The sequence below is a fragment of the Xiphophorus hellerii genome, chromosome 8 (genome assembly GCF_003331165.1).
Source record: "Xiphophorus hellerii strain 12219 chromosome 8, Xiphophorus_hellerii-4.1, whole genome shotgun sequence".
NCBI classification, from domain to species: domain Eukaryota; kingdom Metazoa; phylum Chordata; class Actinopteri; order Cyprinodontiformes; family Poeciliidae; genus Xiphophorus; species Xiphophorus hellerii.
The window spans coordinates 8,125,662-8,137,034 of record NC_045679.1 but is presented as its reverse complement, the minus strand read 5'-3'; the positions used below and the strand labels follow the sequence as shown (position 1 = coordinate 8,137,034).

Here is an 11,373-nt window from a genome sequence, read left to right as displayed (position 1 = left end):
GCTGAGGGCTAGTTCAGAGCTTCAAAACTGCTAACTGAAGCTACAGCTCAGATAATATTAACCAGGAGGTCCAAAAACAAAATCACTATTATTTTGAACTTTAATGTGAAAGACTTATAAATTTCTACAAAATGACAACAAATAAAATGATTCAACGAAAAATAAGTACATCAATATCCATTCCTTTCAGCATTTATGCTATGTTTGGAAATCCTGACTTCCCAGTCGGAAAAATCAACTGGCCCACCCTCCAAAGTCACATTTCCCACTGGGAAACTGGGAGTAGTTTAGTGGATCCAAATTGCTCTTTGTATCCAAGCCGATCCAAGAAAATCGGCTTGAAAAATTCAAAAGTTTTGAGATTAATCTTTTTTCATTTTTTTATTATTATTTCTGAGCTTGAAAAGTCAAAATTTGGCAAAAGAAAAACTCCCACATTTTTTTTATTAATTTGAGAAATTTTATACAAAAGTACAAAATTTCCCAATTCAAAAAGTTTAAAATTTCCTCCAAAAAGACAAAAAAAAAATGTTTTTTAACTCAAAAATTTTGTAAGAAAAATGTATTACATTTCTGAGCATAAGAAGTTAAGAACGGATGTGAAAAAACTCAGAAATTCTCTAGAAAATAATTAGGTTCAGAGCTGCTGTGAAAAACGGAAAGATTTTGAAATTAATCTGAGAAACTTTATAGAAAACAACATTTCCAGAAAAAATTCCGCCATTTTAAATAAATATCAGAAATTTTGTAAGAAAAAAATGGAAATTTTTGAGTTTGAAAAGTTGAAAATTAGCTTGTAAAAAAATAAACTTTGTAGAGAAGAAATTAGACTTTTTGAGCTCAAAGTCAAACATTTCTGACTTTAAAAATTTAGCAAATTTCCAAAAGTTGAAAAATTTAAGTTCACCCAAAGTGGGGCAGTTTAGTGGCTCTAGATAACTCCTGGATCCAGGTGTGAGGGGTGCAGCTCACTACCAATAGACTCTTAGATCACGTATTGGAATCAATGCTTTCTGATCAGTTTCTTTCAGTTTGTTTCACACAGTTTTTCCTTCGACTCCATCTGGGCGTCTTCACTTTGTCTGATTTCGCTTGCAGAGGCAGAAAGACAACAGGCTGAGATACTTCTGGATAATTGTGTGTATTCTCTACTTCATTACTCGGATCTCTGCTGCAGATCTAATGAAGGGAGAAGATTGTTATTTAACCACATCGGAGATGTAATGAGCTTTGTTTTGCCATTTGCGTCTAATGTGTTTTGTCATTTGGCTTCTCCACCAGCAGAGAAAGAGCATCACTTCGGTTTGTTTACTAGTAAATGTCACTATTATGAATATTTTTTATTCTTCTACAGATATCCTGATCAATGGCTGCTTTTTGAGTATTTCCAGACCGACTGTGACCAAATTTGACGTTCAGCCAAAGGAATCCGAACCACAAGATCTATGGGTTGTTGGCAAAAGTCGGTGTATCTGCAAATGAAGCGGCAGAGCGGTTTGTGCAGCTGGGGAAGCTTTTGTCCTCTGTTGGAGCGCGACCATAATGGTTCCCACTGAGAACACAAGTGTTTTGTCGCCAGATGACTTCTGCCCCAACTGCAGCTCGTCCCCCCAGTCGGAAGTGCATCTGGCGAAGGCGGTGGCGTTGGGGGCGGTCCTGGTGGTGTTTCTGTTGTTCGGCGTCCTCGGTAACATCCTGGTCATCCTGTCCGTGCTGCTCCATCACCAGTGGCGATCCGTGACGCATTATTTCATCGCCAACTTGGCGGCGGCGGACCTCTTGTTGAGTTCGGCGGTGCTGCCGTTCTCGGCCGCCTCAGAGGCGCTTGGCCGGTGGGTGTTCGGACGCTCCTTCTGCAACGTCTGGGCCGCCCTGGACGTCCTCTGCTGCACCGCGTCCATCCTCAGCCTCTGCGTGATTTCCATCGACCGCTATCTGGCGGTGAGCTACCCCCTGCGCTACCCTGCGATCGCTACCGGACGGCGCGGCTTGACAGCAGTGGCGGCACTCTGGGGAGTCTCCGCCGCCATATCGGTGGGCCCTCTATTCGGCTGGAAGGAGCCCGACCCGGAAGACGAAACAGACTGCCGCATAACGCAGGAACCTGGATACGCCTTGTTTTCCGCATTGGGGTCTTTCTACATACCGCTAGCCATCATCCTGGCCATGTACTGCCAAGTTTACACTGTGGCAAGACGAGAAACCAAAAGCATCAGGGAGAGCACAAAGGGAGAGGAGGTGGAGATGGGAGGAGTCACGTTGAGGATGCACAGGGGGAACGCGGCGGCCCAGGCGGGGACACACGAAGACGGCGAGGAGGCGGGGACGCACAAGCGGCCGTCGTTTCCTCTGCCGAAGCTGCTGAGGTTCTCAGGGGAAGAAAAGGCGGCCAGGACTCTTGGCATTGTGGTCGGCTGCTTCATCCTGTGCTGGCTCCCCTTTTTTCTGGTTTTACCAATAGGTAGGTAACTGGAAAACAACTTTTTTCATTACTCATTTTTTGCGTGACATTCATGATGCAGGGTTTTCCCAAGTGAATTATAAGCCTGGCGGGCCACCAGGCTTCACTTGTACCCCCACCAGGCTTAGCATTGCTTATTTATTTAAGTTTTTTTTATGTTTGCATTTTTAAGACTTTATATTTGGTATTCAGATATTCATCTTCCAATAACACATATTTATCAAGTCATATTTCCAAGTTTCCTGTCAACTGTAAACATTTTTCAACTAAAAAACACGGCGGGCCGCTGGATGATCGAACCAACCACCTGGCTTAGCTGGTTTTTGGGGGTAAATCCTCAAAATATCATGATACTGTATGATATTCTGTTCTCCTGTCACCTAAAGACGTGGTTATTCATAGCGGAAAGCTGCAGGCGTCGCTTGTCTTTTGTAGTTTAATCATTTTCGTTCAAATTACTATTCCTTTCTACACATTTTCTTCACACCAGAATATAAGATGATACAAAGAAAATATACAGCACCTGAGCTTGTAAGACGTTTTATAAATGTTTGATTTTTTTAATTATTATTATAGTCCCACCAACCCAGTGTTGTCATAGTGTTGACAATTAGTAGCAAAGCACCTTTTTTTAAACGCATACATTTCAGATTGAGCGCATTATATTGACAACAGCTAAAACCAATGCTAATCGTCATTAGCCAGCAACTGTGGCCCTCCACCTGAGAGATGGGGTGACATCACACTGCAAGGGGTCCGTTAGTGAGATAAATCAGATCTATGGATGCACTAAAATTAAATTTTCTGACATTTTGGTTTAGACATTCACTACACATTCTAATTTAAGAGCATAAAACATGTATAACTGAATTTTCTACCCAAGTAGAGATTCAGTTTCTTTCTTTTTTTGCAGTGTTTTTTTTTTTCTTTTGCTGCAACCATGAGAAAGCAGTGCCTCATGTTGTGACGAGAGTTCAGAGGTGCCAACATAACATGTCTGAGTGTTTATTAAAAACAAAAGTAACAGAGTCGCCAAAAAAACTGCAAAACCACAGTTTCAACCTTTTCAGAAGTGAGTATCTAGTAGCAAATTGCCATCACTGTGCAATTTGAGCGATTCAACCAGAGGGAGCAATTAAGCTCTGCTTTTCCAAGCGAGGCTCGGGTTTGATGCGCCTGCCAAGAAAACAAGTTATTATGTCAGATGATTTATGCAGTAGAAAATAGATATGTCACCAATGTCTGTGTTTGGCTTGGATGGATTCACGCAAATTGAGCGCTACTGTTATTCAGTTCCCCTAATCTTATGTTGGCGTATACAAAGTAAACTTAAAAAGTTCACTTTAAGTCTGGAAAAGTTTTTTCCAAGATATTTATTGATGAATTTTCACAAACAGGCAAAGTTAAAGAGACATTACGAACATTTTTGTTTGTTTGTTTTTGCTTTTGCAGCAAAACTATTAAGCTTAACAGTTTTAGACGGGAAAAAAATGTGATTAAAATACATAAAAGTACATTGAAAATATTTATTAAAGAAGATAATATTTACAATTTGAGAGGATCGCCAAATACGTCAAAACTATTTACAGTTAGCTTACTAACAAATGGAACATTGCATTTCTATTTAAGCCAAGTGTAGTTAGCTTACCATCTGTAAACCAACTACAGTTAGCTAACAGTTGGTAAGCAAACAGTCAGTTACCTTACCGACAGCAAGCTAACTCTTGGCTATGTATTGTAATAGTATTCAAAAACCAAAGTTCTGCAACTCTCCGTGAGAAACTTTCCATCGCTATCTTTTTAGCAATTCGGTTTTAAGCTACTAATCCATTATTATTTCTTAGTACAATCCTTTGGTAAATTAACTATAGCTTATCAAATTTCCTTTTACAAAATACCAACTAACAAATGGAGCATTGTATTTCTATTTAAGCCAACTGTTGTTAGCTTACAGCTACAGTTGTAAGCCAACTGTAAGCTAACGCTCAGCAAATAAACGCTTGTTTACATGCAGTACCTCTCAGACCACTAGGGGGTGGCAACGGACCACAGTTTGAGAAAGACTGCTCTAAATCATCAGGTCCAGTGGAGCAATTTTAGCCAGGATGTGGAGGAACAAACAAATTTCTTTAGGTGAAGTGCAGAAATGCATCATGTTTCCAAGCCGACCAAAATCCCAGAGGAATGTTGAATCAATGCCACAAAGAACAAACGCAACTTTCATTTAATGTCCGAGGAAAGATTAAATCTTTAAAATGCAAAGCTGTAACATAAATTAGCGCTTTAGCAGCCGCTTCTGTTGAGGCATGAACCTTGGCGCTTTAATTAATTCGCTGTGAGCACAACAACAGGGAAGCCATCTTTTGTTGACTCCTGTGTCTTGACCCAAATCGGCCTATTGCGTCGCTGAAAGGAGACAAAGAAATTCAATTACAAGCAAGCAAATAGAGCAAACAAAACGGTACAATGGGCTTCCTCTGCGAGATGAAATGGAATAACCCACCTATTGCTCTCATCTAAGAGAAAACTATTATAGATAACACGCAGGAGGTTTAATGGACTGCTATACCAGAGTCACCACTAACTTCCAAAGCAGCCAGTCATATAAGCAGAGCCGTGCATTTCAATGGAGACAGACCTTCACCGCTCATGAAGCTGCTCTCAGACTTTCACCGCCTCAGCGTTTTGTATGACATTCACAGAAAAACCGCATTTTTGTTCAAAACTCTGCGAATGAAAAGCCCGTTTCAAGCTTATTAATGACGGCTTTCAATGAAGCTGCAGAGATATTGCAAGAGCGCCAGTTGTTTACAAGGCAGCTCCGTTTTCTGAACGCCAAAGAGTCTGTAAAGTGCGTGTGACGCATTGATGTAAAGAGAATCAACAGACCAGAAAACTGGACAGATTTGTGAATCTATGAGGAAAGGTTCAAAGTGGTTTCCATCGGATTTTGGTTATAAAAATTTATATTTTGTGCGTTTTGGATGAGTGCACATGCATTTTGAGTCCAGCGACCAGGCAGGGAGCCCCAACAGGATTAATTTAGTTTGGAAACGGCTGGAAAAATGCCACATTTCAGCATTTTCCAGCTTTGGATTAACACGCAAACAGAAAAGAGTAAATATTTCCAGCTTCTGACCCTTATTTCAGGTTCTTTTGTCTACATGATAAATACCAGACTTTCTAAACATAAGTTGCTGCAATCAGATGGGTTTGACCTGTGTTAGTCTTTTCATTATGTTTGTATCTTAAAATTAAATCACCAATTGATTGAGAATCCTGGACATTTAAGACCAAACTAGCTAGATGAAAAGCTACTTGTAAGTTAGTTAAATCTTACTTGGTAATATTTTGTATTTTTGAAGTGTTGCTGATGCATTACTATCAAATACAGACGACTAGCACTGAAAAAACACAAGGTAATATGGAGTCGACTTATTGCAATGGTGAGCTATTCTTCTGCTGAAGAACAACCAGTTTATAGTTTACGTTTCTAAATTAAAATGAATTCTGATTTAATTTTTTTTAATCAATTGACTTAAAAATATATATTTGTGTTACATATTTGTTCAAACTGTCACTAAGTCATTGTGACAGTTTGGTTTGTGACAGAAAATGTGTGAAAAAAAAGTATCTCCGCCTTCTCCCAGTGCTAACTAGAACCAACCAATCAAAGCTAGGGGGTGGGTCATAGTGCTGTCAATCATGCCCGTGTGCTTCACTACATATTATTTTGGTGCCACGCCCTCAATTTCATCCGCCATTGTACACAGACACCAGCAGCAGAAAATAACGGTTTGTTCCAAAGAGCATCTAGAGCAAAATGTCAAGCGATTATGATGCGTTCAGTGTGAATGCACCAAAATCCTTTGTGAATTACAGAATATTCAGAATTAATTTGTGCAACAAATTCTTGCACAGTAACTTTCTCCAGGATGTTTAAACCTTCCCTTAAACTTCTACCTAAGTTTTTTTTACTTCTCTTTCCCCAGGCTCCATCTTCCCATCCTGTAAGCCTCCTGAAACCATCTTCAAGATAACCTTCTGGCTGGGTTACCTCAACAGCTGCATCAACCCCATCATCTACCCGTGCTTCAGCCAGGAGTTCAAAAAAGCTTTCCACAACATGCTGAGAGGGCGCTGCGTAAGAACCGCTGTTCCCGTTACCAAGCAAGGACACGTCGCTGCTCATTCCTCCAGCCCAGGTCCGACATCCAACGCATCCGTTAGCTTTGTCCAAAACCGCGCCGCCGCTTCTTCTTCTTCTTCGTGGGCTTGCTGCAGGACGCTGTCAACGTCATCATCGTCTGTTGGTGGTCAAGACCCGGATCGGATTGGACACGTTCAGGGGAAAGGTCTATTAAAGGCCTGGTGCCTTTCAGCCCGGCGAACCTCTGTACCACAGAACCCGTCCACAAATGGGTCAGCTAAAGTCTTACGGCTCTCTCTTGGCATTTCCGGCGACGCCGTTTAATTTGCTTCTCAGCGTTTGGGACATTCAGTCTTGTTATCCAGCCTCCTTGGAGGAACAATTATCTACAACTCTGTCGTTAAACGCGAGATAAAAATGACTGCAGAAAGAGAAACATGCATGCTCAGCAGGAAACTTCTGGACCAGTTCTGCTGTTGGACTGAGCCAAGAACACAAAGATAGATGGCAATTCCATGAGTGCTTGCCAAGGATTAACAGATACAAGCAATCTGCTAAAAAAGAAATTGCACAGCAACCAACGGGACGTGATTGATCTAAACAGTCTACAGTTTGCACCAAAGGGAACGTCTGTAAGGATAATTTCTACAAAGGAAGCTGTTGTTGGGCTGTGTTAGCTAAGATTGAAAGAGAAGCATTTCAAACGACAATGTCACAACAGAAACTTTCGGTGCCTTGTTTTCACACTCATTTGTCAGGCTATTGCCACAAACCCAAACATGTTTGATGTTGGGATTCAATGCGACAGAACATCATGAAGTATAAGCCCAGCTGTACTCTGATAGCGTCAGAGGTTTGAGAGAGAACATTAGTGAACTTTAGCGCCAAAATTAACACTATTGTGCACCCAAAGGTGGCTACTTCCTTGTCACAGGAAATTATATCGAGTCTAAAGCCAATTACTGGTCTGAATAATGATAAACAATGTTACTGGCATGTATGCTAGTTGTTAGCTTCTGCAAAGCTAACTTAATGATTACTCTCCTTCTCATTTGCTCATTACTAGCTCCAGTCTATAATCAGATCAGTTGATGGGTTTATTTAGGATATAAACTTTCACAACAAGGACGTAGCCACTGCTGCCTCAGCAATAGTCTTAATTTTGGCCCCAATGACGCACCATATTCAACAAATCGCATCATGAAGACCAAGAAACAGATCAGGCAGGTCAGGAAAGAAGCCAGAGAAGTTATAGGGTGTTTTCACACCTGATAGTCCAGCAGGTTTGGTTCGATTGGAACATTTGTTCAATTTTCAGCTGCTGTGGTTGTTATTCACACTGCACTGTGTCCAACAAGCCAAACAAATCGAAAAAGATGTTCCCCTCCTCACCTGTGGGGGCGCTGCACAAAGAACCACTGAAGGAAACGACACGAAAACCTCAAGAGAAGACATTGAGAGCAACTTCACAACACGTAAACAAAAAAAAAGCAGTTGTAGGATTTCATTTTTGTCTTTGGTAAAAGACCACGAGTCGTTTTTCCTGCTAGCGCTACAATCACATTTGTTTGTTTTAGTTGTGTTTACCCAGAATGCAATGCACTGTAGTTCACTTCCTGATTTTGGAGCGGTCTCCAGTCCACTTAGTGTTCACATACAAATTTGAACAACAACAGAATTCACTTTAACCGAACTGAGACCAAAGTTTATAGGTGGACCACAGTTCGATTTTGCGTTCACTTCCCCAAACGAACTAAACTTTGCAGAAACTAGATTACAAAACACAATTGTATGAATTCACCATTAGTGTCAGTTTGGGTTGTTTGTAAAAAAACACCAATGAGCAACCGACGTCTCTATCCTTCACTCCTATATGTTAAATCCTCACACATTTTGCGCGAGAGCAGCTAATAAACCAAGATTTCTAAACGCACAAGGCTTGCTAGCTTGAGAATTGGGTTTGAATGTTGAAAACATTTTCAAAATGTTCTTATGAGAGTTGAACATGAGCCTAAAGTGGAAACTCTGTGCTTTAATTTCACTCTACCCACACCAAATTAAAAGGAGGAGATTGGAAATTATAGTTTTGTAGCAGAGTCATTTGACGAATGCACAATTAATTTTTTGTTACTCTGCTATCACTCCTCGAGTTTTGAAACAGTCTGATCAAATAAGTACTCTCTAGTGATACACGTTGCCAGGTTTAAAATATTCTGAAGTTACCCAGAACTTGCTTCGTTTTGTGAAGAAGAAAAAAGGTTCATTTTTATTTTTCAAGTCAATATAAGAGCAGCTCTTGTAGTGGTGAAAGCTTCAAAACACTGCTAGCCTAAACTGAGCGTGTCCATCATGTCTGCATCTGATTTTTGCCTTTACAGCTGGTTTCTTGAGTGATTGTCTTGAAATTAAGTCAAGAAGTGTCACATCTGACTCCATCAGTTTGGCTATTATTCATGGAAATAAATGCACAAGCCTCCTATTAGACATTCAGCTCTCATTTTTCGAGAAGCAGCGGATCCAAAGGGTGACACCGCAGCCGTCGCATTAAGGCAACGGCTGTCGTGATGAATGGATCCGGGCTCCCGTTACTGGAAAGACGGGCTTTAACCCAATCAGTCGACTGGAATGTGAAGTCATCACAAAGGGTGATTATGATGAATAATGTCGAGGCAGCAGAGCGACGCAGATGACGTGGATTGAAACTGAATCGGGAGCCTCTGGTTTGTGTCAAGCTGGAAGTCTGTTCCTGCTACAGAGTATCAAAGTTTCTCTGAGTGAATTAATGTGAAATTTACATTGATTAAAAAAAACCCTACTTGATTTGATGACTTGTAAAAATCATTTTCTTTTGTGAAAATGTGCAAAAATGGACATTCTTTGTTTGCCACACAGGAAAAAGACCAAATCCTACCAAGAATTTTTGTCTTGTTTATAGTGCAAATATCTTACTACATTTTAAATAAGACAAAACTAAGTTTTATCAAGATATAGGAGCTTGTTTAAAGTCAATAATTATTGAATATTGATCAAAAGTACTGGTCCTACCAGCAGATTATTTCACTTGTTCAAAATGTCTTGTTATAAGTTGAACTAGTATTTTTGGAAAAATCAATTTTAAGGAATTATTGACTTAAAACAAGCTTACAAAATTTACTTTCTTTTACTTTTATCTTTTTAAGATATTTGTACTAGAAATACTTTTGCTGTATTTGCAGCATATTTCATGTTGTGGAAAGAATTATCCTGATAAAGTTACCAAAGTTCCCTTCAGTGTTGTCTTCTGGAATTATTTTCTGTCTTGTTAAATGTAAGAACAATATATTGTCTAATCCTGACAGAATGCAACTTAATACCTGGCTATGAGGGACTAAAATGCTACTGTAAAGCTAAATAAACATCATCGACCTGCATAGTAAAATATTTTCTTCTGATACAGTAAGACAGGGACTCTATTGGATAACAAATTGAATATTGATCAACTATATTTAATTAATCAACAAGAGTCTAAATAAGAATGATATAATCCCACAGAGTAATCAACTTATTAAGGATATTATATTATTGTACTCAAATTTAACAGCAAATCAATGCAAATATCGTCTTTTGTCAGTTCAGCTGCTTTCTGGGTTCCCAAATGTCTGCTTAAAAGTGCAAACTTTCAGACTTGTCCAACTATGTTTTAGGGCCATTTTGTAGGTAGAAAAAAAAATTAACTAAATAAATTCTACCCCAAAAAAATTTTCTAGGAAAAAAAAAAATTTCTGGGTTCCAAAAGATTCTGATTTGCAAGAAAAAAAACTCAAATTTTGAGATTAATCTCAGAGGTTTTTTTGAAAATCTTGACATGTTTTGAGCTCCTACAGCCGAAAATGTTCAACTTCACACAATTTTTCAAAAGTTTCAAAAGTTGAACATTTTGAACTTTCACCTCAGAAATGTTCAAAATGTCAAGCGATTATGGTGCGTTCAGTGTGAATGCACCATAATCCTTTGTGAATAAAATATTCAGAATTAATTCGTGCAACAAATTCTTGCACAGTAACTTTCTCCAGGATGTTAAACCTTTCCCTTTTTTGTAGAAAATTTCTGAGATTAATCTTAAAATTTCTGAGGTTTTTCACTCTAATTTTTGACTTTCGGAGCACAAAAATGGTTGTTTTTTCTAGAAAATGTCTGAGATAAATCTGAAAATTTCCGAGTTTGTTCACAATAATTTAAGACTTTTAGAGCTAAAAAATTTCCACATTTTTTATAGAAAATTTCCAAAGTTAATCTCAAACTTTCTGAGGTTTTTTGGCTGAAATTTATTGTTTTTTCAAAGGCCCTAATATGAAGTCATAGACCCATCCTACTGTACAGTTAGCCTCAGCATTTTTATGTAACTGCAGTTTAACCACCATGTTTGATGCTTTTAAAGGAAAATAAACAGACATCCTGATACTAAGAGATCATATAATATCCCACAAAATCTTATGTAACTTACAAAAGTGCCTTGAATTGGCTCAACACGATCGATGAAGGTGACACAGTATAAGCTAAATATTAGCTGAAAAACACTGCAAACACAGGATAAACCCATTATACTAAGTAAAACTGGTTCTCTATTGTCCATTTATCATCTTTACCTGCGTTTCCTCCCAGGGTCCAGCGGCCATTGAGCCGGAAGTACGGACTCTGGACGGGTCACGTTCCCTTACAGACAAATACGACAAGTTAGCTAAACATGCTACTCGCTGCATTAGCTTAACGTTGCGCATATTTA

The 11,373-nt window shown here is 39.3% G+C and overlaps 1 protein-coding gene across 1 annotated transcript; it reads left to right on the top strand.

Annotated features, from left to right (window-relative positions):
• Positions 1 to 825: 825 nt before the first annotated feature.
• On the top strand, positions 826 to 9,881 carry adra1ab (adrenoceptor alpha 1Ab). The gene is made up of 2 exons (XM_032570299.1): positions 826 to 2,461; positions 6,454 to 9,881. Exons 1-2 carry the CDS (start codon positions 1,543 to 1,545, stop codon positions 6,933 to 6,935), a joined length of 1,401 nt encoding a protein of 466 aa, XP_032426190.1. The 5' UTR covers positions 826 to 1,542; the 3' UTR covers positions 6,936 to 9,881.
• Positions 9,882 to 11,373: the final 1,492 nt, after the last annotated feature.